Source organism: Haliaeetus leucocephalus, unplaced genomic scaffold (assembly GCF_000737465.1).
Source record: "Haliaeetus leucocephalus isolate CR32 unplaced genomic scaffold, Haliaeetus_leucocephalus-4.0 Scaffold722, whole genome shotgun sequence".
NCBI classification, from domain to species: domain Eukaryota; kingdom Metazoa; phylum Chordata; class Aves; order Accipitriformes; family Accipitridae; genus Haliaeetus; species Haliaeetus leucocephalus.
The window spans coordinates 5491603-5519312 of record NW_010973158.1 but is presented as its reverse complement, the minus strand read 5'-3'; the positions used below and the strand labels follow the sequence as shown (position 1 = coordinate 5519312).

The window sequence follows — 27710 nt, the reverse complement described above, 5'->3', positions numbered from 1 at the left end:
GATCTGAATTAAGGAGATAAAAGGAAAAACCACTCCCTGCTACTCTGTAAGCTTCATTTCCTGTTGAGCCATGTTGATAACCAGAGTGACTGATATTAATGGAGAATGACATGAGAATACCACCATTTTCAGTCATTAACTGCAAACGGGCACCCTATTTTCAATTTCGGAAAGGTACTAACAATAAGTATGGCTGAATCAAGAAACCAACCAAGACATCTTTGCTGTTTTACCTTGACCAAATTGTTTCATTTCACCACTGCTGTTACTCTAGCTACTCTATGTGTAGCCTGCTTATTTCAGTTCTAAATTTTGCAATTACAGGGTCTACTTCTTATAATGTATTTACACAGTAAGAAGCACAATGAGATTTAAGTCTTCACTGGAATGTCCAGGTGCTACTTTGATATAAGTAAATCAATTACAAGCAGTTAAATAAGTAGTCACGTCTTATGTATAAAAGATGCACTTTAGCGCAACTAGAGTCTAATGGAACAAGAATGAATAGTAAAAGATTTGCCTGCAGCTTGGGAGAGGACGGATGCAGTCTGAGGCAATGCTGACTTCTGCCACAAGCTGTATTTCCAGTTATGCTTACTGCAAAGTGAAAGAGTATTTTGCATAATGGAATTTGCATTTTTTTTTGCTGTTTAAGCCAACCACACAAATCACACCCTAAATGGTTTCTCTTTTATAAATCCCAGTACAACTTACTGTCACGTGCCCCGCTGCTCAATGACATTCCAATCTCTCATAAACGTATTTCTTGGTTACTTTCTTAAACTCTTGCTAGAGGCTATTAAGCATACTTGCCGGTAAGATCTTAATTTAAATTGGATAAGTATTCCCAGAAAGTCAAAACTGTTAGCACAGTTCTAGCACTATATGGCACAGCTGTACAAAGCTGAACAGTTTGCATGTATATAGAACACATTCCTGAGGTGGTGCCTGAGCTAGCTATGTTGGTGCTGGCCAGTATGAATGGGTGGTGTGAAAATCAGTATGTGTTCACAGCAGAAGGTCACCAGGAATCCACAAGAAAAGGGAAAGTCACTGTTAGGATGACAATGGGAAGAGAAGGAGCAAGCTCCTCTGCCTGGAAAGCAGGTTCCCATTTTTGAATGCAGAAACTGGAACTCTTTTCTGGTGTTTGTTTCTTTGTACGTAGGAAGCATAGCCCTGCAGATATTCTTGAAAAATAATCAGATCAAGTCAGACACCATGCTGCTACCTCTCATGAAGATCTTATTTTGATTGATTTGCTGGTCACTTAGGATCCAGTGGCAATAGTTGCTTTCACAACTACTGTGAATACCTCCTTGAAGCTCTTGATTTAGCTCAGATCACATTGTGAGCTTCACCTTGGAAATGTGGCATCTTATGGTTGTTCCTCAGTTACTTCCTTCCCCCTTGGCAACAGCTTTCCAAAGTGCCTCTGTATGGGCACATGGGACTCCGAGCTCAACACATCATTGTCATCTTTCCTTCCATTTTGTTGCTATGCTGCTCTGTTGTGCTGAACTAGGCACTACCATTTCCTCTTTGCAGGGGTTTGGGGTGGCAAGTGTGAGCCTCAGGAAGCAAGTTCTGATTTAAAAATAGTGTATCATACTAATCCATTGAGAACACCACTGAAATAAGTGAAGCTAACATACCGTTTTTATAAAGAAAGCGACATTTTTTTCAGGGTACACAGCAGAAATGAACTGGTTTTGTTTTCCTAGAATTTAAATATTCAGGTGACACTCCTTTACCATTAAAAACAAAACAAAAAACCTACCCAACCACCCCACATCACCAAGTATTCTTATTCAATGTTTTCTTACTCACTGTACAGACAAGACTACATACTCTGGGAGACCTGCCCAGGAAGATTGGGTAATCAGTTTAAAAATGACAGACTGACAGTTTTAGTAAAAAAAAAAAACCAAAACAAAACAAAAACGCCTGAACAAATACATATCATTACACTGAGGTGGTACATCATACCCTGATGTACTGGAACTAATTACAACCATTTGATGTTGTGACATGGCTGTTTGAGAGTTCATATAATGTGTGTTTCCAATAAAGCATCACATTACTGTGTGTTGATGGCATTAAGGAGTTAACACTAAGGAGTTAACACTAGGGAGTTAACACTGTTCATCCTACCATGTGTATAACATTTCAATAGCTGGAGGGTCAGTGCTGACTACTTTCTGGGATCTCCTGAGAACAGAAGAAAGGAATACTCCCCAGCAGAATTCAGACTCTTGAAGAAATCCAGATGGCTGCCAAATCAGAAGTGTCACTAGGGTATTCTCCCTAAAAATTCTCTCTTGAGCTGAGATACAATTTCTGTTATGAAAATATATTTAAAAATAGCTTGAGAGTTGGTTTCTCAAACTAACTCTAGGATTGAGATTGTTGTAGATGTGCTTGAAAGGAAGTAGTTCACACCTGTGGCGGCATTTCTTTGAAGGTCTCTTTATTTAGAGAACATTTTGACACAGATCTCTGACATCTCTCAGCTTCAGGGAGCTGAGGAATTTTTCTTGAAGAATGTTTGGAATAGAAAAATCAACTTGACTGTCAATGTAATACTGTTACATAGTTAAATAATACAATGTGGTTATGCATAGCAACCAACAACCCCACCCCCACCCCCAAACTCTGTTGTGTGGAATGCAGAATTTGTCACGCTCTTGCAGATTGTAAACTTGCAGAAATGCACATAAATGTGAGAATTAGCTTGATGTTCTGACCGAGTAGAGAAGATGGGCCAGAGGGTAAGTAAAGCTTCTACTTATGTAATGGCATGTTCAAAGAAGACCATAAACAGTGAAGGTTAGTGGAGAGAGGAAAGTCTACAGGCTTTATTCACATTTTAAATTAGGATAATTTAAGTCATCACTTGAAACAATTGGTACTTGTTAGTTTCAGCTGGCCCAGCTGCTGAACTTAGCCCAACATTTGGGTTAGTAAATTAGGATTATGGAGTTTAGAACATTAAAAAAGGGAGTTATGCTAATGTGGATTTTATTTCCATGGCTGCATGTATCTGGGTGGCACAGTAATACAAGAAACGTTTCAGAGTAGACTGCTGGCTGAAACAGAGTGTATCAGTAGAGAACTGAACTCATCCTACAGCTTTCCAGTGGCCTCCATGGTTTGAGTTGATGATTTTGGTTCAGCTCACAGAAGGCAGCTGTAAGCACTGTTAGCACTGGCCTTTTAAACCTTAAAGGTAAGTCTGAGAAAAGAACAAAGAAACTTGTGATTTAAATTTTACTGCAAGAGTTTTCCATTTGTTGCAAATGGAGAACATGACAACCCTCTGTCTCCTCAGCACTTTCCTATGGTTAACCTGTAAATACAGCTCTGCATTCCCAAGTGCTGGTCACCCCCCATCTTGTTTGGGTGAAAATGATGTGCCAAGGTGCTTAACAACCGATGCTACCCAAGAAAGGTTGTGCTGACCTCATGTACCATTTTTGGTGTCCCTCCATGGGCAGTACTACAGGGCAGCAGCATTTCGATTTGGATCAGCTAGAGGATGTGAAACAAAGCCGTTCTCTGTGAGAACGGCTGCAGCTCTCCTATGTGGTAACAGTCATTGTTCAGTGAGTATTACAGAGAATCTGCTGTAGGTATTATATGATGCATTCAGTTAGAATTCACAAAACATGTCAGGAGAGCAGCTGGAACATGCTCTTTATGTATTACCTTCTTTAATCTCTTTTCTCTTGTTTGGAATGGCAGAGTGGTACTGTGACTCCAAAATCTCTTCCATCCTCTAAGGAGATTGAGTCGATGAGAGGACAAGGAGGATCAAGGAGACGAAGGAAGAGCTAATCTCAGCTGGCAGGTAATTTATCCAATGCAACTCTGTGCCTTTCTGAGCCCAGACAGTAATCACACAAAGTGACTGCCATAAGTAAGGTTGTCACTTAATTTTCCTGAAGATAAAGGCTCTTTCTCAGTCCTTTACTACTGCTCTGAGACTGTGGTTCCTGGCCAAGATGCCCAGCATCCTGCATGAACTGTCCATTGCTGTGGGTAATGTTGCTTTTCAGACTGTCAGTGATAGCACTGTGACTACCACACACTCCCCAGCAGGAGCTTTGCAGCTGAGCTGGCCAAGGTGGCTTTTGGCCAAGAATAAGCATAGGCCAGTGGCCAGGATCTGCTGTCAGACTCTGACTCTCTGCACTGTGCCCTGAGGAGACCCATTTATAATCTTTACTTTTCAGCCCTTAATTTTCTTCCTGTGTTTCTCCATCTGATTGTCATAAATTCTGAACACTCATAAGCAAGTTCCCGTAAGGAGGGAAAACAGAAGCTGCATTTTGGAGGTTTAACACTTGAGCACTGAAGATAGCTCCCAACCCCTGTTCTGAGAAGCCACTATTGGAAATCTAGTGTCTAATCTTTCTGCCTTAGTTTCTTCGTGTGTGACATTGGGATAATATTATTTACTAGCCTACTGGGAAGGTTTCAGTGATTGAGTGATTACTTTTTGTTAAGTGCTAAATTTCATTAGAACTTGTAAAAATATCCTCCAGTTTGCTACAAGATCTCTGTGGATTTTAGTAACCAGGTGCTATCCTCACATAAAAGCTGAGAGGAGAATAAAACCTCTGTGAAAGCAGACTATCTTCCTGTTTACCACCTTATTAGAGAGCACAAGAAGCGTGCAAAAACTGGTGCTTGCTTTTTTCCATTTAGATAAAGAGCTTACCCTGGTTCCTGCCACAGCTTTACAGTCTGTTTTTGACACTTGTATGACATGCGCTGATCTTACATTTGCAAAAATAACATTGAAAACTGATGCTGATATATCTGATGGTATTGATGTCAAAATTTTCTTTGTGAAAAAGAATTCGGAAAAGTATTTCTTGCTGTTGTGAACCAAGAGACTTAGGACCTCATAATTACCGCGCTTAAGAAGGTGGTGTCTGAATTCTCAATGACTGCTCCAAGGAAAGGTATGATATAGCTGAGAGTTCTGACACACTGATTTTTGCATTTCTGAAACTAGGTAGTATGAGCTCTGCATCAGGAGCAGTGTAGGAGAGGCTTGAGCTCTGCTTTTAAAGTGCCTATAAATGCAGCATTTGATTAAGTGTACAGTAGGCATGTATATAAAAGTGAAAACAATAAAATCCTGATGTAAATTCATCAGGCATTAAAAAAACCCAACAGAACAGAAGGAGGTTGAAAGACAGCAAGGGCACAAATTGCTTCTCATGGCCTGTGCCACTGACAAGTCACTACGTCTCTGAGTGGAAATTTCCATGCACATTAACTATCATGAACCCTGTTAGTGTGCATGATTTTGTGTCTCATGAAGAAATTTAAGCAATGGCAAATCAGAAGCAGCTTTCTCAAGGTATATCTTGGAACCCACAATGAAAATAAGATGGCAAATCTATTTAAAGGAAATTCAATCTTTTAAAAATGTTTAGCTGAGAGGAAGACCACAGGTACAATGACAAACTTCAGGTGGCTTTAGTCTGTAGTTTCTAGGACATTCTGAAAAAATGCCCAAATCAACAATGGGAGGAAAATCTCTGTAAGATCACAACATAGTGAACAGTGGAAGAAACACTAGACACTGTAACAGGAGAGGCCAAAGCACAAAAATATTTTTAGAATGTCAAGTATTAGAATTTTCAAAAGCATCCAACCCCTTTCTGATAAATTCCCTACACAGGATGTCTCTTTGGATCAACAGCTGGAGGGTGAATGAACCTTTAAGAAGCTCCAGACCTCCAGATCAGAAAAAAAAGTACATCTGTCTGGTGCTAGGATTTGGACAGAATGGGAGGCAGAGCCTCCCTCTGGGTTAAGTTATCTTTTGACAGTTTGGTTTAGCTGTTCTTATTAATACATCTCTGCCTTATTTCCAAGAGTCTACCACAAATAGTCACTTCAGAAACAGGACAGGATTGGCAAATTTCAGAAACTGAAAATGTAGTCTTTACAGCTGTATATTTTGTATAGCCTTCCTGGTTAGACCTTATATTTTTTCCTTCATTGGATGATATTTACCCTCAACTTCTGTGTATGAAAGAAACAGTCCCATTTATTCTCCATCATTTAAGTGCAGCCAACTATTCATGCACTGTGGGAAGGTCTCCCTTCATAGTTTTCAGTAGATGTGCAAAGCTACTTTCAGCTCAGTTGAGAAGCTGAAATTATAGCTGAAGTTTGTGGCACTGTGTGGGCATGGGATCTGATCTTCCTGATGTAATCTTGATTGGGAAGGCTATGACTGTGGGGTCTTTTGTGGTGGTGATGATGGCTACAGAGACACATTGGGAGGGCTGGACCGAGCTTTAGTGCATTGATGTGTTTAGACAGTTTCAGTCTGCTCCTGTGTGATACAAGGAACTCCACCACAGCTTTCTTCCAAAGGATGGGATCCCACATGCTGAGCACAGAAACATTCACAAAGGTGCAGGAAGGCACATGTCCTTGGAGTCAAGTATTCCTCTTGGACAGGTATGAACACCCCCTTGACTCTGCAGGTTCTTCCTGGTGTTTGCAGAGCAGCAGAAGGTCACACCATGATGCCAAGTAGCCTAGAGCACTGCAGTGAGGTGGGGAATGGAAAGTTACTGCAGGGGGCTGTACCATGTAGGTGTCTGCAGACCTTACAAGGCTCAGCAGTAGCAGCAGAAGGCAGGCCTTCGACAGTGTTGGCTGGCAAGGAGGGAACATTTGGACTTTAGGATCCTGATGGGCCTGGAGTTTATTTCTTGCCTCTGTGTGAAGTGCTTCACATCAAGTACTACCCACTGCCCTTGGTTAGAGGTGGCTTTGATGCTGGACACCTGATAACCTCTGGTCTAAACTGTCTCTCTCCTAATGTTGAGCTTTTCCACTAATAGGGACAGCGCAGAAAAATCTTTGCTTTCTCTGAAACTAAGGAACATAGGAAAACCCTATGAAAATAATGAGAGAAAAATTCCACTTTTAAAATACAAAGACAAATAATATATACTTTCAATACTTCTGTCTTCTTCTAAATCATTATTACAATGCAGATGCAGAGTAACAGGTCTGATGGCTCGTGATGATAGTATGATCAGATGAGCTCTTATAGACCTATTAGAATTGTTTGAAATGTTGCTATGCTTTTATGTCCTGAAGTGGTAACTGTGATGCTTCTGGTGTTTTGTAGTGGAAAAATATATGGATTGTGCAGACTCCTCTTTGCTGATGGTAAAAGAATGCAGTGTATTTCGGGTGAAGAGTCAGAGTTCTCCACCTATGGCAGTGGCAGGGGTGTTTAAAATGCTTTATTAGGGCTGAATTTTAGAGGATATAGCTTCCTCTTTAGGTATTTATACAAGAAAATTAGCCTGCTCATCAGACACTCTGCTCATCAATAGAATAGCCCTTGAAAGATCCTCATAATACTGGATGATCCTTTGTTTTACATATGAACATTTTTCTTTGTTTTAAATAATGGACTAGTGTTAACCTCCTGCAGAGTTTACTGGAAGAGTGGACCACTCCATTTGGTATCAATGTGTAAGTAAATGGTCCTCTGGAATAAAGGCTGCATCATTTTTAAAAGCATTTTCAAATTCTGTTCATAAGAATTGTATATAGAATGTAGATCATGTTCCAGTGAGGAAGTATATTGTGTTTTGGTCCGAAAACGTATCCTGTATTATGTATATTTTCTTAGCTCTCTGTGCCAAGCCAAACTCCCCAGACACCTAAGTACTGCAACACTCTGAGTTAACACTCAACTAGTGCCACAGAATAATGTGCCAGAGATATTTAATCACTAGACAGAGTAAAAAAAAATCTCTGTCATGACCTACTGACCAGACATTTCTTGGCAATTGCTAATCTACTGTGCTAGCCTTTTATTGTCTCTCCTGCCATTATCTTCCAGGAAGGGTCAGAGCAAGAGGTTAGTGTAGCTGAAGTAGGTATTGGTTCATTTGTTATCTTTCATGCAGTAAGCTGCAGTCAACAGTCTGCTCTCCTCTGAAGGTGAAAGACTTCAACTTAATTTGACTTGTTTATTTACCATAGAATTTGGCTATCAAACCCCAAAGATAAGAATAGTTCCTTGTGGGAACATTTCTGAGAATAATTTTTAGTGGTTTCTATGAGCACTAATTTTTAAAAGATATATATTTGGTAGATTGTGAACTACTTCTTTATTGACAGTCTACAGAATAAACACATTAGAAAAGTGACCTGGATCTTAGTTCAGATTACCATGTATTTAAGACTGTCTCTGTTCAGGTAAGTACTGTATTCTATGCTTACTTTTGAACAGGCAATTAGATTTGCATTCCTTTCCTGAAAAAGTCTGTTTGCTGGGTTGGAGACCCAAGGAAAAAAACATTCCTTCCTAGAAAAAGATAAGGAAAAAAGAGGGAAATGATAGGAAAAAAATCAGCTAGCAGACGTCTCCTGTCACACAAACTGATTGTATACAGGAGGCAGTGGTAATGTGTGTTTCTAGCTTCAAGTGACTGCACCTGAAATTCTGCATTTTTGAGTGAAATTAATATGAAAGACAGTGTTATCTTTGTTCAAAAATTGTTCATTATTCAGCTTTGTCTGCCCATGCTGCGTTAATAAAGCACGGCTGAATAGGAAAACCAGAAAGCTGACTACTTCCTTTCTGGGAATGGAAGTGTCTAGCCTAAGGCATGGGAGAATGTCTCTCCCTTTCTCTCTTGCTGTAATACTGGAAACATTTGAAATTTGTTCAAGCCTCTATGGGAAGCCAACACAGACTGCTCCTGTATCTTTGTGTCCAGCATGGAACTGCAGCTGGCAAAGAAATGGGTGTCACCACAGCTTTTATATGATTGCCATTAGGGAGCCCATGACTCTCCCAGTCCCTGGACAGGCAGGGGAACACAAGAGATGAGAGAGATTCACCCCGTCTCTCAAAGCCAATAATAGCAATGGGGATTCCCTTCTACTCAGGAAAAACATGGAGTTGCAGCACATGATTTGCCTCTTTTGAGGAGTCCCAGTTGATAGCAAAAAGCTTGGTTTTCTTACCAACTCAAAATGGCTAGAGTGCCGATGGAGTTACAAACATTTGACCTCACTGGGATTTCCTTGCTGTGACATTTGGTCTTCTCTTCCTTCCACACACTATACCCACTCCCAAGCAGTGTGTTAAACTAGAGATAATTAATCTCTGCCAGAGTGGTTACTTTGGGCTCTCACTCTGCGAAGACAAACCTCATTCTCCTCATGTCTACACTGACACAGTTAACATAGAAGTTATTTGCTGCTGGCCAGAGCCATATGAACTAGTTTTTCCTTCTCCTCTGTGCAGTCTGCACCAAAACCATCTGCTCTGTACCATTTGATAGTGGCTTAACGTCTGCACTGAAGCTTGAATATTTCTAGGAACTGACTTATGAACCACTTGCCTCTTGTGTGAGGCCACAGAGAGAGGTACAAAAGGGCTGGAGTCAGAACAAGAATTTGGGGGTTGCAACTGGTGGAGTTCCAGGGCAGACAAGCTTAGGGGCTCTGGAGAGCAGAGCAGCTCAGGCAGTGAGTCCAGGGACCAAAAGCCAGTCTGATACATTGTAGGACGGACTCCGGACTTTTCAGTGAGGCTGGACGAGGCAGGACTGGTCAGGTGCAAAGACAGAACATGACAGAATTGATTTTTCCTTTAACAGAGCATGCTTCTGTCATGCCATGTTTCTTCTGTCTAGCCTCAGGGACTAGGTTGCCTATCAGGCTGTCCTGGTTTCAGCTGGGAGAGAGTTAACTGTCTTCCTAGTAGCTGGTATGGCGCTATGTTTTGAGTTCAGTATGAGAAGATTGTTGATAACACTGATGTTTTCAGTCGTTGCTAAGTAGTGTTTAGACTAAAGTCAAGGATTTTTCAGCTTCTCGTGGCCAGCCAGTGGGAAAGCTGGAGGGGCACAAGAAGTTGGCACAGGACACAGCCAGAGCACCTGAACCAAACTGGCCAACGGGATATTCCATACCATGGGACGTCACATCTAGTATAGGAACTGGGGGGAGTGGGGGTGGGGGATCGCCGCTTGGGGACTAGCTGGGTGTCGATCGACAGGTGGTGAGCAATTGAACTGCACATCATTTGTACATTCCAATCCTTTTATTATTGCTGTTGTCATTTTATTAGTGTTATCATTATCGTTATTAGTTTCTTCTTTTCTGTTCTGTTAAACCATTCTTATCTCAACCCATGAGTTTTACTTATTTTCCCAATTTTCTCCCCCACCCCACTGGGTGGGGGGGAGTGAGTGAGCAGCTGTGTGGTACTTAGTTGCTGGCTGGGGTTAAACCACAACACAGGCCCAAGCACATGAACTTTTTACTTTCACAGATTTCAGCAAGAAGCTAGAGGTTTACATCGCTTGTTGAATTTGAGCTTTATACCCTGACATTTGGATTAGATGTTTAAAAATAAAATATCCTTTTATTTGTGTGCAAAAGTTCCCTCTTCACTGTGTTGCATCAGAGCAGCTGTTGTTGTGCTCTTGCTTTTTTCTTTCTGGGACTGCCTGTCTGCGACAGCCACCAGCCGTCCTTCTATTTACAGTCATTACCACAAGGAAATTGGAAACTGCAGCTACTGGGACATGATTACCTTCTCTTTCACGTCAGGTTTGTCTTTTACTGTGACACAGCAAAAGAAATGTTTGTACAGCTAATAAAACATTTAGAGATAAACAGAAATGCCACGTCCTGGTTGAATGAACTGCTGATGTAGAGCTACTGTAAGACAGGTTTATTAGCAATGGTGTTACAGAAGGGGTGACAAAAGGGGACTATCCCCCCTCCCCCCCGCCAACAGTAATGGCTACAGCCCCTCTGTAATCAGAAGCAGAAAAGCCTCTAGAATAACAGCAGCAAGATTTAGATAAGAATCCTGAAGCAAGCAGAGGCTGGTGTCTTTGTCGGCCTCTAGGAAAGGACAGTCTTGTGAAATGTTTAGTCAAAGACTTATAGCACTTGCCAAGGCTCTTGACTGAACAGCACTCTAGTTAGATTTCCTTCTTCAGTTCAGTGATCAAAGTGATGAAATAATGCCTAATAACTCAGGACCATGCAGTCCTTGTTTTATGAAAATTATAATACACAATTACATTTTTGTCACTGAGGAACACGAAGAATTAAATGAAAGACATAAATCTGTCAGTGCAATGAACAGTTTTGAACAGTGTGTGCTATAGCCCTGTCCCACAGAGATTAGTGTTTCATTGTATTTTTTTAGCTTGTTGAATTCACAAACCCCACAAGCTTACAATGGAGAAAATATGTGAAAAACAAAGAGCCAAACCCCCTCATTTGCTAAAACTGCCTTTTATTCTGAGCTTATTGTTTTAATCTTAAAAAGGTGTTTTTGATGGCACACAGCCTCAGAATCAGCACCTTTGCATTTACAAACTACAGAGAATCCCTGTCAATTTATGTTTCCCTTATTCCGCCTTTTAAATCACACAGGAAATCTTACTCTTTGTTCCTGTTTTCTGGCTTAACAGCACATTGCTGCAACAAGACTGCACAGTATGAGGATTCCATTCACAAAATAGATTTACAGCACTGTGAAATACTGATTTAGTTACTTCATCATAAATGAAAACTATAATGAAAATGCCTATATAAATGCACAGTGCAGCTTTTGTGATGTGCTACCCTTTCTTGTTTTTTGTTCATTTACCCTCCAGTTCACAAGAGCATCATTAGTGCAAAATTAATGAGATTTTACTGTACAGTTACCTTGTAACAAGCTCTTAGATATATTTCAACTGAGTGAGGCCAGTGTAATGAGTTAATTTTCAGTGTCTGGTTTGGTGAGAGATTTCTCAAGCTCTTCTGCAGGGTTAGATTTCTTCTGGCTTGGGATAGCAGGTAGGACACAGCTTGGTTTCAGAGGCTCTCCTGATAGACCAGGCAAGAGAGAATAGAGCAAATGACTCTGAGAATGTCCCCTTTTCTGGGATCTGGAGGTTGGGGCTGGTGGTAGAGTAACTGCACCAGTCCTTAGGGAATTTAAAGGCAGTGACTTAAACTTCTTAGCACCCTGAGATGGTAGCTGGACTGGAGGAAAAAGAAAAAGAGAGAGAGTGCACAGAAAGTGAAAAGCATGACTTTTTTACAAATGAATTTGCTGCTTTCTTTGAACTGTTGTTTGTTTGTCTTGTGTTGTGTGTACTCAAACCTGCATTTGAAAAATTTGATCAAAATATGAGTAAAAATACTACTAAAGCCTGGCAGGGCTAATATTCAGCTGAAGAAAACAACTCCAGTGTTAAGTGATTTACTTTGTGTTTAGTGATCAATAAGACTTGATAAGTTCAAAGGTTTACTTTTGATAAACAGAGAATCTGTAGTTTGTCTGAAGGAGACTTGGTCTGTTTGGAGAGATTTCCACAAGACACTTTTTCATCAAAAAACACAGGCTGCCTGAAACAGAAATGTTCCATGGGAATATATTATTTTTAACAAAACCTTTGTGGGAGGATGCTGTATTAACCAGGCTAAATACTGATCAAAATCTTAGGAAGGTGAAATGGAAGAATGTGGGACACTGTCTGGGTTGTTCTAGGCACAGTCAGTCATGAAGATAGGTCCACACGTGCTCTGGAAGTCACAAGCCACAAAAGTATCCCACTAAGACCAACAGTGAAATACAAGAGCCACAGCTGTTGTGTGTCTCGTGTGTCAGCAGTCTTGTAAGAAACTGTGGAGTTAGATCACCCTTAATCTCCACCTCACACTCAGCAGTGTAACATTGTTTGTGCTTTATAGTTAATATAGTTTTATATCTTCTCTAAATCGAAATGCTCAAGCTCCTTCAGTCACGCAACTCACTAACTAATTTCCTGATTTTTTAAAAGGAGAATTCAAAACCTTAATTGTAGACCTGTTTTTTTTCTGCCTTGGAATTTGTTGTGAATTGCATTAGTTTCTTTTAATTTAAATCTTCATTTTATTCACAAGTTCTTTTTATACAAATAGTTCATTCTTCTGTTTAATCATATGAAGTGTTCTCTATTGGAGATAAAACCATCTCTGTTTTGGCTAGACAGTCTTCCCTGCAATTTTTCACATTAATTTTTCCTTGGTTGCATTCTCATTTCATCTGTGATTTCCTTCTATCTGCATCTGTTGTGATGAATATATGGGAGGCTATTAATGTTTTCCTCTGAGATGTTCTAGTTTGAGTTTCATCTTACTAGTCATGGCAGCCTCCAGAAGGTTATTTGGATTCTCTGTCTATTTCCCTGGCTTCATCCTTTAAAACTAACCAAAAATGCTTCCTAGTGGTCAGGTATTAACCATTCTTTGAGCCAACTGCTTCTCCGCAGACTGGTATCATGCTTATGTCCTGGTTCTTTACATGCGGGAAGAATCCTGCTGTAAAGCGCTCTGCTCAAAAGGTGACCATCTCAGCCTGTCATTATCATTCCATTTCCTGGTGAACTCCAATGAAAACCTGAGTGTTCATGTTTGCATTTTTCCTGGCAGCCCCTTTGGGTATTGCCTTTCCATAACCTCTGACAGAAATTTTCATGGTGCAGGTTCAGGGAAATGCTGCAGACATGAGGAAAGGAGAAGAGTATTGTCTCTTAACACAATGAAAATTTTATGTAGTTCCAGAGAAACATCTGAAGTTAATCTAGATTTGGACCATTTTAACAGAGGATAAACTGATAAATGAACTATTTTTTATTAGGCATAATAGACCACATAATCAGCTGGTATGAACTGAGTAACTACTGCAGTCAATGCACCTGTGACAATCTGCAATTTAGAAGTCAATTCTGATCCTAAAAAAAATTCCCAAACCAAACTAAACGTTCAGCACACTTGAGGAACTCATAGGTAGAATAGTGGATGGAGTTTCTTGAGGGCTGTAGAATAAAAAGACAGGAAAAGAGGACTTGAGGAGTTTCAAGTCAGTTAACCTAACCTAAAAAATCCTAAATACCTAAAATCCTGCCCACAGTTGGTGTTTCTCAGAAGTGAATCTTTGAATCTATGAAGTCTGCCTTCTCACTGCTCATCAAGCAACATCAAAAAGAACATCTGGGACACTGGTGGAGTGGATGTAGAAGTGAGAAATTATGTAGTTTTAATAAGGAAGGATTATTAACTTTGTCAGAGATTTTCATAAAAAAATAAGATAGATCCATTACTGTAATGTGGACACACACCTGATGAAAAAAAGGCACGCAAGGTGTAATTTCCCAGAGAACAGGTTTACAATGCAAAATGACCTTGATATATTGGAGAAACAGTAAGAAATTCAGGTAGCAAAACTCAGCAAAAGCAAATGCAAACTACTACACTTAGGGAAAACAAACAAAGAAATCCCAAACCACCAAAAGTCCAAAGGTAAGATGGGCAATAACTGGCTAGGGGAGTAACAGTCCTGCAGGTAACTGGGGACACAGACTGTGCCCAAGTCAGAAATACATTGAAGAAGTTCAAGCAGAAACCCTGCAGCTTCTGTGCCTCAGCAAAGCAGAAGAACACCAGTGTTGCCATTGAAGCCCTTCTGTGTCTGTAGATTTACATAGTACATAATTAATAAGTCAGAAATTTACCCTGTTGAAAACAAATGTTACCTCTCTAATGTCTGCAGTGGGCATGGAAAGAGCTTTGCATCTATGTATTTTTCTACTATATACATTTGCAAAAGAGGCTGAAGTTCTCCTTGCCATATTCCCCTGTACCATATGCCATATACTTATTTCATCATTCTTTATTTATCAGGAGCAGTAATTCTCTAAAATTCCCCAGGTATCTATTTGGGGCAAAGCAGAATCTTTATAGAGAGGATTTAAAAAATGGGTAGGTTTTTTTTTTTTTCTCATGCTAATTACAGTACAATTCAAGTTGTGATGACCTGAGCAGGCAGTGTTTACTAGAGCTGCGTGGCCTTTGGCAAAGTAGTGTAATTCATAGGTAATATTCAAGGTTTGTTCATGTTCAGAAGTTCAGGAAATCACTTAGTTCTCCTTTCCATGAAAAAAAATAATACAATTAATACTTTTCTTTAGTTCATATTGAATATGTGTGAATCAGGCAGGGCTAAATACAATTAATGGCCCATTTGTTTTCTGGCACATGATAGAATGCCTTGAGTTCATTGAAATTTTGGTGTGTAAACCAAATGCATATTGAGAGGCTCAGTTGTTTCCCTCTTTAAACATAGGCATATGTTCATGCATTCAAAGTTTACACCTGTGTAAAGTATCTCCAGAACACTTCATGCACTAGATAAGCCCTTAATGATGGGTTTAAGTAGGGCAAAAGCAGTGCAGTTTAACTTCACCCCATGACCAGGTAGCCATCACAAACCCATGCTCATTCAAAGAAGTAAAAAAACAGCATCCAAACATCAATGCTTTCCACCTAGTCCTACATACTGTACCCAGTTTAGGGTATTTGATAAGGATATCAGCACTGGTACATGGATGGCTTTGAAATAATACATATAATGACTGGTATTAGTATATGTATTGAAACACATGAGCCTGGACCCAGCACTGGGGTGTGTGAGAGACAGAACCCTTAAGGCTGGTTGCAAAACATCCAGAAGCTACATACAGCAAAAGCACCAGTAATTATTCACATTCAGAGGGCAAAGTCAGCTACCAAAGACCTAGTGATACAGTAAGCGCTACTAATTCGGGGAGCCTTTTCCACTCAGCAGTGACTCTCAAGTGGCTGCTATTAAAAACTGCAGAGGCAAGAATAAGGCTGTTCAGGGAGGCATTGCCCAAGGAGTATGTACTCCAGCAGAAAGGATGGCTCTTAGACTCTTCCTTTTGCAAGCAGTGGACGACGGTGGCCCTCTGCATAGAGGAGGGTGCTTTGTGGAATCTTTTGCTGTTAACTTGGGAAAGAAGAAACTTCAAATCATGGTGAATAACAGCAAAAACAACCACTGATGCCCAGAAAATATTGTTAAATGACCTGCAGAATAGATTTTGTTTTCCCCCAACAAGTAATAACCTCACTATGGCTTCAGACCTTCTAAGCCACATGAAGAATGAGAGCAGCAGTTCTCTAGAAGTCCCATATTTGTCTCGAAATTTCTTCTGGCATTGTGTGAGCAGTGTGTGATAGTTGTAAGCCTGTTTTCCAGGGGTCCTTGGGCGAGTCGCGTGATGAGATAGAAAGAGTATGCTGGGAGAGGAGCAGCAGCATGCAGAATAACAGGGATGCCAGGCTGTGCTGAGGCTACTCAAGAAGCCATGTGAGGGACCTCTTTGGCCCTGGGAATATCTGGAGGGTGGGAGTGTATAAACTATGGTATAAAGTCACTCAAGTACTCTTTTCCTAGGCTGCTGTTTCATTCCTATTATCCCCTTTCTAACTTGTATTTTTAAATGTTTTTGCTTAGAGATTAAAGCATCTCTTCCTTTTTTTCATTGCCCTTCCTTTTTTGGGGGAGATGTTTCTTCTTTCTGTTAATCTCTGAGTAGTTTCAGTTCTCTTTCTAATTTATGCTTATTTTATTGTTCTAGCTCTCTGGTTGCCTTTTTTTTTTTTTTTCCCCCACTGGCTTTGTTGCCTGTTTTTAACACACATTTTATGTAATGAAAATATTAGAGAAACACAAATGTTTATATTCAAACTTCATTGGTGGAGCCATTTGCCTGAATAAAGGCTGTGTCAAGAACAGTAATATTTTTAGGGCTGGATGGAGAATGAGTGAAATCTTGGCTCTGAAACAGTTATTTGGAAAGCTCCAGGTCAAACGTGTCATTTTTGTTAACAAAGAAGAAATGTAATCTGTTTTGCAAATAACTTTGCTTTTCTGTTATTGGCTTGAACTGATGTTCAAGCAGTAATGGCACCTGGATAAATGTGCTGTGTTAGTTAATTAAACCATGATTATTAACTGTGATAATTGTATCTTATTTGTAAAACACAGGTTTTGGCATAAGACTAGAATTAAAATTCTGGCTGTATGTAGGAATTACTGCAAGAACACCAGTGATTATGAAATAATTTTCTTTAGGATTTTGCTTACAATTATGTTTTAACTAGAAGACACAAAGAACATTAGTAGAAAGCTTAAAAATAGAAGACTTGGAGCTGGGTTTTTGAAAGCAGTTAGATTATTTTCTTCTGAGCAGACAGAGAATACCACCTAGTATTCCACATATCTCTACTTTTCTTCTTCCTCTCTTACTGTGCAGCAGCAGTGCAGGATTCTGTATTTCCCCTCCCCAATCTGATGTTCCCTATAAAGCTACCTCTGCTGTTTCGGTTTTAGTAATATTGTTATAGCTGCAGAATTGCTTCTGAAACTCAGATCATAAGAGGCAATGAATCTTAAATTTAGCTCTGAAATGTGAATGCTTTAGGACCTGGCTGATCTGCAGGGTGACAAACAGTAAACTGCAATCCTCATCCAAAATACACTGGCCGATATGCACTTAGTGGAGCACAAGAATGTGAGGCCAGGACACTGCTGGGAGCAGGGCTAGTGTTTGTATGTGAAGAACACCCCAGTTCCTGGCTGGACGCAGCCTGGGACACTCACTAAGTCTTGACACTGCCGGGGCTGTGGGAATTGCATAAAGCTTTCTCTGCTTTTCAGGACCTTGCTTCTTACTGTCTTGGGAATGAGGACCTGTCTGAAACTGCAGAGGGAAAACAGGCTGCTGCTCTCTCAATCCCTTTATTTTAGCTCCTGTGTTATAGAAGCTACCGAAACCAGTTGCTGTTAGAATGAGAGAAATGAATGATTCCCATCCTCATGTAAAAGCTAGTCTATCCACTGTTATTAAGACAGAGATAGAACATCTTTCACCTATGTAACATTCAGAAAATGACAAAGATTTTGAAAACTTGATGATCTTGTTCTAATCCTCTTCTCTCGAATTTTTGCTAGCAAAAGGACACAAAAATCAGTGTAATGATATTTTTCATGCTGTCTGCAGAAGAGTCATTCCTCATCCTGGCTTTCATCTCACATACCCAACCTTTCTCTGCCATGCAGTCATTAGGGTGTTGTCATCCATCTCTTTACATCCTCTAAGTCACCATATTACATCATGTCCTGCCTCCTGTGAAAAGCTACCAGGGTCATACAGGCATATGCAATTGAGAGTGAAACTGAGGGTGAAAAATCCTGTGTCTGTGAAAATTCTAGTCAGCTTTGCTCTGGAAAACAAATGCAGAACCAAACTCCCTGTACTGATGTATTGCTTCTACTAGGCCAATGCTATGAAACTCATTGGAGAAAAGGGTTGTGATCCGCAGCACAAAGTCCAGCTGGAGGTGGGCTGGTCACTAGTGGAATACCCCAGGAGTTGATACTGGGGCTAATATTATTTAATGTCTTCATTACTGACTTGGTTGATGGGGCAGAGTGCACCTTCTGCAAGTTTGCAAGTGGTAGGAAACTGGGAGGAGTGGCTGATACAGCAGATGGGTGTGCTGCCATTCAGAGAGACCTTGACAGGCTGGAGAAATGGATGGACAAGACTCTTACAAAGGGAAATGTAAAGTCCTGCACCTGGGGAGGAGCCCTGCACCAATACATGCTGAGGATCAAACAGCTGAAAAGGAGCTTGTCAGAAAGGGACCTGGGGGCCCTGATAGACAACAAGCTGAATACGAGCCAGCAATTTGCCCTTGTGGCAAAGACGGTCAACAGCATCCGGGGCTGCATTAGGAAACAAACTGCCAGCAGACTGTGGGAGGTGATCCTTCCCCTCTATTCAGCACAGGTGAGACACCTCTGGAGTGCTGTGTCCAGTTCTGGGGCTGTCAGTATGAGAGAGACATGCAACATACTGGAGCAAGTCCAACGAAGGGCAATGGAGATGATTAAGGGATTGGAGTGTCCAGCCTCAAAGGGGAGGCTGAAAGAGCTGGGACTGTTCAGCCTTGAGAAGAGAAGGCAGCTCAGGGGATCTTGTCAGTGTGTATAAATGCCTGACTGTGGGGAGTAATGAAGAGGGAGCCAGACTGTTCTCAGTGGTGTCCTATGAAGGGAAAAGAGTCAATGGCCACAAATAAGTAAGAAGAAACTTTTTTACTCTGAGGGTGGTCGAACAGTGGAACAGGCTGCCCAGAGAAGTTGTGTAGTCCACATTCTTAGAGGTATTTAAAACCTAACTGGATGTGATCCTGAGCAAACTGCTACAGGTGATGTCTCCATGGACAGGGTGGTTGGACTAGACAATCTCCAAAGATGCCTTCCAACCTCAGGCATTCTATGATGCTGTGAAAAAGGAATATGAAAATTCTCTCAAGCTCTCAGATGCCAGTGATGGAGGCACACAGTATGATACTGTAACTGAGACTTGCCTGTACTTACTTTTGTGAGCATAGTGGTTGGGTATGGGAGCTAGGCTGTTCTGTACAGGAGTAAGATTTTTTATCTTGGGTTGGTCTACAGACATCTGTTGAAAATTTTTACCTGTGAAAGAAAAAGATAATCTGTTACCATATGAAAATAATTGTAAATAATACAGTGCACTGTAGATCTCTGGCTTCTAGAAGAAAAGAAAACTTACTTAGTAATTGTCAGAAATATGTAATAACAAGAAACCAACAACTGAAAAAAGCTGTTGCTTTATTCTCTTTACATTCATTAGAGTGACTGATTTAATATAACCTTCACATGTACCGTTATCACTTCCTCTCATATAATATCATAATTGGTCTTAAGACAGGCACGGTCCAGGAGCTAGGTCTATGTAAGAATATTTGGACACTACATTTGTAGAAATATTCAACTAGATGGATTTGATTTCAGAATCAAAGCTTTAGTTTGCACACTTTTCTAATAGGGTAGCAGCCTTTCTAAGTACTAGAACACAAATGGAGTTCAACTGCTGGTTTGACAATGAGACTGGTGGAAGTCTATCAGCAGTAAAGATGAGTTTTGAGAGGGTTTTGCTGCAGATGAAAACATAGCAGAACTGATATAAACTGATACTGATTCTTATTAAACTATGTTTGTAGCAATTTCATTTTTACCAAGAAGAATAGATAACTGGAAAATGAAAGGTTAATTGGCTAACTGTGGCATTCATTTCACTGGCTAAGATTAAAGTTGACTTTGGTACAGTACTATTAAAAAAGACAATATATTAGAAGATGTAATGCATTTCACTACATAAAAGACCCATCAAATATTATTAAAAAAGTATAAACTAAAGCACCAAATCAACATTTTCCTGAGATCCTTTTCCTGAGTTGATCTTATTCTGTGATGTTTGACTCCCTCAAATTTTTCTTTTTTGCTATCATCAGATCTGAGATGAGCCTTGTAAGGAGTCTTGAGTTGTCTTGCCAAACAGCTGCTCATCCAGCATGGGACTGCAACATAGCTCACTGCAGAGCAAGCATATGCTCTGTCGACACACAGAGACAAGGGGAGACATGGGCTGGATGTAGTAGGACAATAAGCAATAGGAAGCAATGAAATGATATAAACTGCCTTTGTGGCTTTTTTAGTTGGTACTTGAAAATACCTATGTATTACTGGGCCATGCAAGATAAAGCTATAGGAAAATAGTTGTAGAACAGTTTTGTAGAGGTGGACTGAAGTAGTTGTCAAGACTGCTGTACTATGTTACTGACTAAATGGCTTCTGTGTGAAAGGAGCTAAAGTGGTGTTTATCAGACAAACCCCCATGTTATAGTGCAGGCTTCAGCTCCATTCAGCTCCAATCTTCAGCAAGATTCTGGTCCAAAGACCATGGCAGTTGATAGACATTGGATCAATCTACTGGATCCCATGGGCAAAGCTGATGCATATTAGGCTAAAGCATGAAGAGTGTCTTATGGATGAGCTGTATCTAATAAGAACAGACTTTGGTTTCCTTTTCCCATGTTTTACTCTTTAGTCTTTAACACTTCTCCAGGGTGATCAAAAAGTGGGTATAAAAGTCGGTAAATTTCTTCTGTAGACATCGCATCCAGTGTGCACAAACAAATAAATATATCAATTCCAAAATAGCAGAGCATCAAGCCTGCTGCTCCCATCAGTGCAATTGGAGTTATATTGGTTTCAGTGATGCTTTTGCTGAGAACTAATGACTTATTATATATATACCATTACAGCTTTGATGATGGGAGGTTGTTTTTTCTATCAAGAGATATGTTTATTTCATAAATGGGGATATCTGGCAGCAAAACAACAGTACAAAGCATAATCATGTTTGCAAGGCTGATGTGAATGCTTGGAAAAGAATCCATGTCTAAAAGTTCTGGCATCAAGTGGAAGTATTCTTCTGCTCTTCCTTTCCATCTATTCCACATTACAGCAGAGGAAAAATATTTTTCTTTCTTTAAGACATCATCTTTGTCACCCCCAAAAGCGTATTTATGATGGCATTTATTTTTGAATGGAAATGAGGCAATTTCATTATTATAAAATGCAGGACTGTTCTGCATTTCATTTTGTTTACTGACATTTTTTTACAGGTTGTTCTTTGATTTTCCTTTGCATTTAGGTAGGTGAACCACATTGTGGTGTGTTTTGTGGAAAAGTTGTAAATGTTATGATGAATGTCTCACTGTAAATCAGTCTTTCAGTTTGAGAAAGAAACAGCCGCACTGATCAGCTTTGCTCTACTCTTTCCTGGCCAAGAAGTGATTCCTGTTGGACTATACCATACTGCTTACGCCAACATAAGCTTAATAACAGCCTATTTTTTACATTACCTGTTCAAGCAAATAGAAGTACTGGGCTGCTGTAATACAATATGTAATAAACTATCGCCTCAGACCTGGAAGGTTAGTAATCTAAGAGATGAGTGGGTGATAGAAGGAGGCTCCAGCTGGTTAGGGAGTGCTAAGGGCTGCCTTACATTTGAGACAGGCTTCCTTTTACTCATATCACTTGGAATTTCTCTACTTACACCATTTTCCCTGTGGAAAGTAGATGGCAGTACATTTTGCAAAAAGAGATGATTGCAAAGCTCATAAATGCAAAATGCTTCAGATTGTCGATGCCAGCTCAGCACTGTGGCAAGTACTCTTGCAATATTGACAGTAGATTTTGGTATAGTCTATCTTTGTTCTCCCCAGCGGAGGGCAAGACAAAGTAGTTACTCTGAGAGAAACCAGTGGCATGATAGTAAGGTAAGTCTCATTGCTACCCACAGCAAACTCTCCCCTTTGTATAACTTCTAAGGCTCAGTTAGTAAATTGACTCATCTTTCATTTCCAGGAGCACAGAAAACAGAACAAAAAACCCTCCAAAAATCCCCATCTATGTGCCAGCTGCCTTAGCCGCAGTGAATGCAAAAATTAGCTCTGACTTTAACAAAAGGCATGCTCATGCAAGACAATCAACGCTGTGTGTCAGCTGAGAAAATAATTTTCAAATTGAGTTCCCCTAGGTTATTGATACCCATAATCCTGCCCTGGATATTCAGTGATTAGGAAATTACATGTAGCCCCCGCAGTCATGACTTGAGAAATGGAGTATTAACACTTCAGTGTCCTTCAAAGACCAGATGCTGTTTTTTCCCACAGCTAGGCCTTGTGCAGAAAAAAACCAACGAGGAAATATCTTTCCTCAGAGAAAGCTGCCTGCACAGTGCTGCCGGCTGGGCTGGAGCCAGGCTTACTTCACTTCTGATCCCTGTAAGTCCTGCAGGCACAGTGCACTGGAGACCTGGAAGACCTGGAGCTCATACAGTAAATGCAGTTCTAATTCACGGCAAGTCAGGTGGCTTTAATTACAGGGGCAGACAGATTTAAACCACACACATAGGCATGAAGAGGGATAAGCAGATCTTTTTATCATGAAGAAGCGTTAGACAGTATCTGGGTTGTGCAACGTATTCCTGTCAGACACTCTCTGCCTCCTTACAAGCTTTTAATTCACATGCTTCAGTGGAAGTCCTTTTTGCCAGCTACAGGAATCTTTTTATTGTTGGAAAGGGAAAGTTTTGTTAAAGGGAGCTGGTACACAGAGAACTGGGCTTGAAGCAGACTCAGGCTATTTTTTCTCTGAGGGAGGTAATAAACTGTCAGAGATAAAATGACTTACTCTTCTTTTGGACATGCAAAGACAGCTCCCATTGTAACAATTAGAAGATTTCCCATAATTGATATGATTTTGTCCTCATTCATGCATGCAGACTGCTGGTGCTATACTGAGTCCCTGTGGAGATCATGGAGCCCTGAGTGGATGCACAGGGTCTGTCCTGATTCAGCTGGTTGCAGCTTTTTGTCGTAGGATGTTCATAGAAAACCACCTGTCCTTCTGTGCAGAGCAAACAAGGATTTAACCATACAGTATTCTACAGTCTTAAGAAAAATCTATAATCACATTTTAAATAACATGGTAGTTACTTCCACATCAAATGTATTCATAGTCTAGCTAATTCCACCAAGAAATATTTCCCCATAGGTGTCCTCAGGCTTCGTTTATGCCGTTTGGGTTCATTCCTCCTACTACTGTCAACATGAATGAACTCAGATATCTCAGCCTCACTGTTTCCTATTATATTTAGGTTGTAAGGAAGCCCTGCAGGTTTTCTCATCTTCCACATGTGAGCTGAACCTTGCAGACTTCAGTATGGAAAGAGTCATGCTGGAGCAATCCTTGCTAGCCTTGTGGAGTCTGGGGGTTGTATGGTTGAGTGAATAGCTGAAGGGTGCACAGTAAAAAAGCAGTGACGCCTATAGACCAGGTCTATCAGGCTTTCAGGTATGTGGCCTGATGTTCAGGAAGTGGAACTTTTTGAATAGCTCCATTTTGCCTGAAAAACTATTTCCAGCCTTTATTTGCACAACTTAGAATGACCTGTCATTCTGAATTTGCCGTCTCTACTCTCATTATTAGAGATATGAACAAAGATTTGCTATTTTATAGATCCCTTCGCTTAGGAGTCAGTACAGTTTGCACTATTATGCAGGCTTAGATAGTTACCTGACCTAACTGAATGTTCTTCTCAGACAGGGTTTCTGTTCACTCCTCTTTCCACTGGAGGATAACGGCTCATGTCTGTTGGGGTGGAGGTAGATTAACTTGTTGTGTAATGTTTACTCCTCGTAAAGCTGTACTGGTAAGTTTGGGGATTGCTTTTGCTTGCTTCATTTTCAGTTGGATATTACAGTGGTTGGAAGGCATGCTAGATGTGTTTTATTTTGGCATGGAGCTAATCCCAAAGGAGATGAAGTTGGAGACACTGATATGTTGAAGTAAACTCCAGTATGCAGGCCAGCCAGCCAGATTCATTTAAACATGGATGTGAGTCAAACGAAGTACTCGATCCCAAATCCTGCCAAACCCTCATTTTGAGTTTACTTCAGAATTCTGATGCTCTGCTTCATTACTGTTGCATTAGAGTTTCCAAACCACAACATAAAGGCATTTACTCTGTCTCTATAAATTTAGCAACCTGAATTCAGCTTTGGAGAAACCGTAAGAACAGCACATCTAGACCAAAGAGCCGGCATTCAGGGTGGGAGGGGTCGGAAGGGCTGGCACTACAGCCTAGATTTGGAATTTGTCTGTAAGGGGAAAGTGGCATAGTGCAGAAGCTGTCCAGCATGGCACATGTGGACTTGCCTGGTTGGATCCAGAAGCAGCTCTCAGCACATTTAGAGATTTGAGTGCAGTACTGTTCCCTTGCACATCTAGTTCTAGGACAAAATGTGGAGACAAGGCAGCAGGCGTGGCAGTGGGTGTTAATGTGCAATTCACAAAGCACATATATAATCTGGAGGCACTTACCTTGCTCAGGCACCTTACATGCTTCCTGACTACCTGCATTTTTGCTTGCTTATCAGACCTACTTAAATCTCTTATTTCCCACACCTAAGCACCTTGCTTCCACTGTCAGCTGATGTCCTATCCATATGCTATCTGCGATTGCTACTATATACCAAGAGAAGAAGCTGAAAAAGATATTAAAGAAATAGAACTGTCATGGGTCAGACTTACCTATTTTTTCAGCCTCAGCTTGCCAGATCAGTAGAGATTATAGGATTTGGGAGATAGAGAAGAAATAAATTACCTGATGGAGAACTGGGAAGTGAGGGAAGGCGGGGAGGGCACAAAAGCACATGGTGAGATCTGTCAGAGTTTAAGCCATTTATCAGTTTGTCTGAAGGAGTCCGATTACAGAATTTGTAGGAGAGTAGTTGGTTAGAGTCTGTGTTCCAGGGATCATCCAACAAAGCCTGGCAGCTGCTTCTGTGGTCCAGCAAGTTGTGTTCACTCCTACTCTTTTGAGACTTGTGTGCAAAATGGTGGGTGCTGGTGCTGGAGGAGAAGCTTGAAGTTGTGCTCTGGGAAGCAGTTAGGAAGGAATTGCCTGCAGTGATTGGGGGGAGGCTCTGGGTTCTGACGGGCAGAAGTCCCTTACACTCTGGTTGCTTCTTTTCTGGTATAAGGTACTTTGTGTCTGTGCTCCTTCTTTTAAAGTCAGTGGTGGTCACACACTCATCTGGATTGTCTCTGCAATTTGTGTCCATAATGCAGTCAAAAGTGGTGATGATGTCATCTACTTCTGAGGTCTCTTCTGTAGGATATTGGTCTCTGCTTCTCTCCTTCTGACTAGTTTTCTGATCATCTTTCTTCTTTTTGCAGGAGAAGATGTGGTTCAGCATACTGAATCGTCCTTCTTTCTTTAGGAATCTGTTGTTCTGGGAGGAAAACTGATGAATTGGCTCAGATCTACTGGAAGTACAAATCAAAATGTGATGTCATTATTGCCAAATTATGAAAAAAATACTGCCTGTGAAATATGAATGTGAAGTACTGCACAGAAAATGGGGTATATACTGTTCAGATACATTTGCAGGGGTGGTTCAAGGAGGCAGAAAATTAGGACTCCAAATTTGTAATTAACAAAGACTGAAAATGATACTGTGTTACTTCACTCTTTGTTATGGAGTTCATTTCCTTATACTCATCTTAATGTAGGCTCAGTGCAGCTATCAGGAAAAACCTCAAACTGTTCTGCCTTCAGCATCTACCAGCTGCAAAATCATTATTCTTAATGGTGAGGCAAGATCCAATAACAACAACAACATCATCATCCTGGGATCTTTCAAACCAAGTGGTCTTTGTATTACGTCATATTTGGAAAATGGTATTTCCAACAGCACAGTCATTGCTGACATTGTAACGAAGGCACTAGTTCACCATTCCTACCCTCCCTTTGCCTTTCACTTTTCCTTTCCCTTTCCCCTTCCCCCTTCCCCTTCCCTTGCTTTCCCTTGCCTTGCCTTGCCTGTACTAAAGAGGCCCAGCACGCTTTCAGAAGATCTATCAAGATAATTACCTACAGTGGTGTTGCTGTAGTGGTTTTTAGATGAGATTTTGGCTAATCAACATTTCAGACCTACTCCGACAGGCAGAGCACAGGAGGAGGAAGAGGAGGAGGAGGAGAGGTAATGTTACCCATGTCTCACAATTTGTAACACAGGAAATAATACTAACTGCTGACTGGAAAGGAGAGGAAAGCACAAAGAAATGTGATGATAAATGTCTTTGTAAGTGCATGCTCATTTACCACAGTTGAAGAACTGAAATTAAATGACAGCTGCTGAAACATGAGAAATACAGAGAGGAAGATCATAAGCAATGGTAAAAGGATTATACTTTTTAACATAAAAAACCTCAGAATAAGAAGAGACAATCCAGGCAGAGAACAAACGAAGGCTAGGAAAACACTCCCAAACCCTTACCCTGAGGATTGAAACTTGAAATTTATTTTATTATCTGTCTGGCAAAGACGCCTTTGTGTTCAGTGTACCCCTCTGTCGGATTACATGAACACACAGCTAGCACATAGAGATTTCAAAAAAGTGGAAGGCATATATCTGTGGGCTGAAATTACTCCATAAAATAAACTTTCTGCATGAAGGTGACTGAGCAAGAGCTATACTTACATCATCTTGGTTCAGAACCCTCTGCTGATTGACAGACTAGCACTGTAACCGCAGTGATGAGTCTCCAGTAGATGACTAATTCTAACACTGCTATTTTGGTGGAAAACTTGAACTGAGTATTGCATATGAATTGAGGAGACATCACCCAGGGCTCAAAGCCTTCAGTAGCATACAAAAAGCAATACATGTTTTTTCTAGTCAGTGGCAACATGTGAGCAAGAAGTGAACTTCTGCTTTACCTGCTCTCCTGAGACAGCAGCTTGATGCATGCTGTATGCCCACAGTACATTGCATATGTCAGAGGAGTGTTTTCATTGATGTCTCGAGGGCTGCTGTCTATCCCCAGTTCTAGCAGCGTCTGCACACAGTCAGCTTTCCCTGCTGCTGCAGCCCAGTGCAAAGGCGTCCTACAGAAAGGGGGGAGTATCATTAAAATAGATGAATAAATTTACTATCAAAACTATTAATGACATAATGAGGTGTGCTCCTATGCTACTCGTCCAGATTCATGACATCAGTTTTAAGGAATTCTCCAGCAACTTATCCCACATTGATGTAGCTGCCAGTGGCAGTAATAAGGCCATAGACTGGCATCTATGTGCATCTATTTAGCTGTAGAGAAAGTAGATACAGGGCTGCAGAATGCCTACACATGCTATATAATAGCATCTCTTCTGCTGCTGGAGTTGCAGACGGGGAGGAGTGCCTGAAGTTTTCAGAGCAGAATTTGAAAAAAATATTTCTAGTGTCCACTGCATAGGGACAAGCTCTTCTCATCTTTACACCAAACACAATTAGCAATGGTTGGCTCAGGGCTCTCCATGAAGGTAGTAGGAGAAGAAGCC

The 27710-nt window shown here is 40.7% G+C and overlaps 1 protein-coding gene and 1 long non-coding RNA gene across 4 annotated transcripts in view; one reads left to right on the top strand and one right to left on the bottom strand.

Moving 5' to 3' along the window:
- LOC104839946 lies at positions 1 to 25618 on the top strand. The gene is made up of 3 exons (XR_775198.1): positions 1 to 174; positions 3745 to 3850; positions 25559 to 25618. It is a non-coding gene; the product is annotated as an uncharacterized LOC104839946 (long non-coding RNA).
- ANKRD55 (ankyrin repeat domain 55) overlaps positions 11633 to 27710 on the bottom strand; it is a 46952-nt gene continuing 30874 nt past the window's right edge. For all 3 annotated transcript variants that reach the window (XM_010580568.1, XM_010580567.1, XM_010580569.1), the window contains 4 exons: positions 27105 to 27272; positions 24984 to 25648; positions 19316 to 19417; positions 11633 to 12063 (listed from right to left, as the gene is read on the bottom strand). In XM_010580568.1, the coding sequence (XP_010578870.1) occupies positions 11795 to 12063; positions 19316 to 19417; positions 24984 to 25648; positions 27105 to 27272 (1204 nt within the window). In that variant the 3' untranslated portion in view covers positions 11633 to 11794. The remainder of the gene's footprint in view (positions 12064 to 19315; positions 19418 to 24983; positions 25649 to 27104; positions 27273 to 27710) is intronic.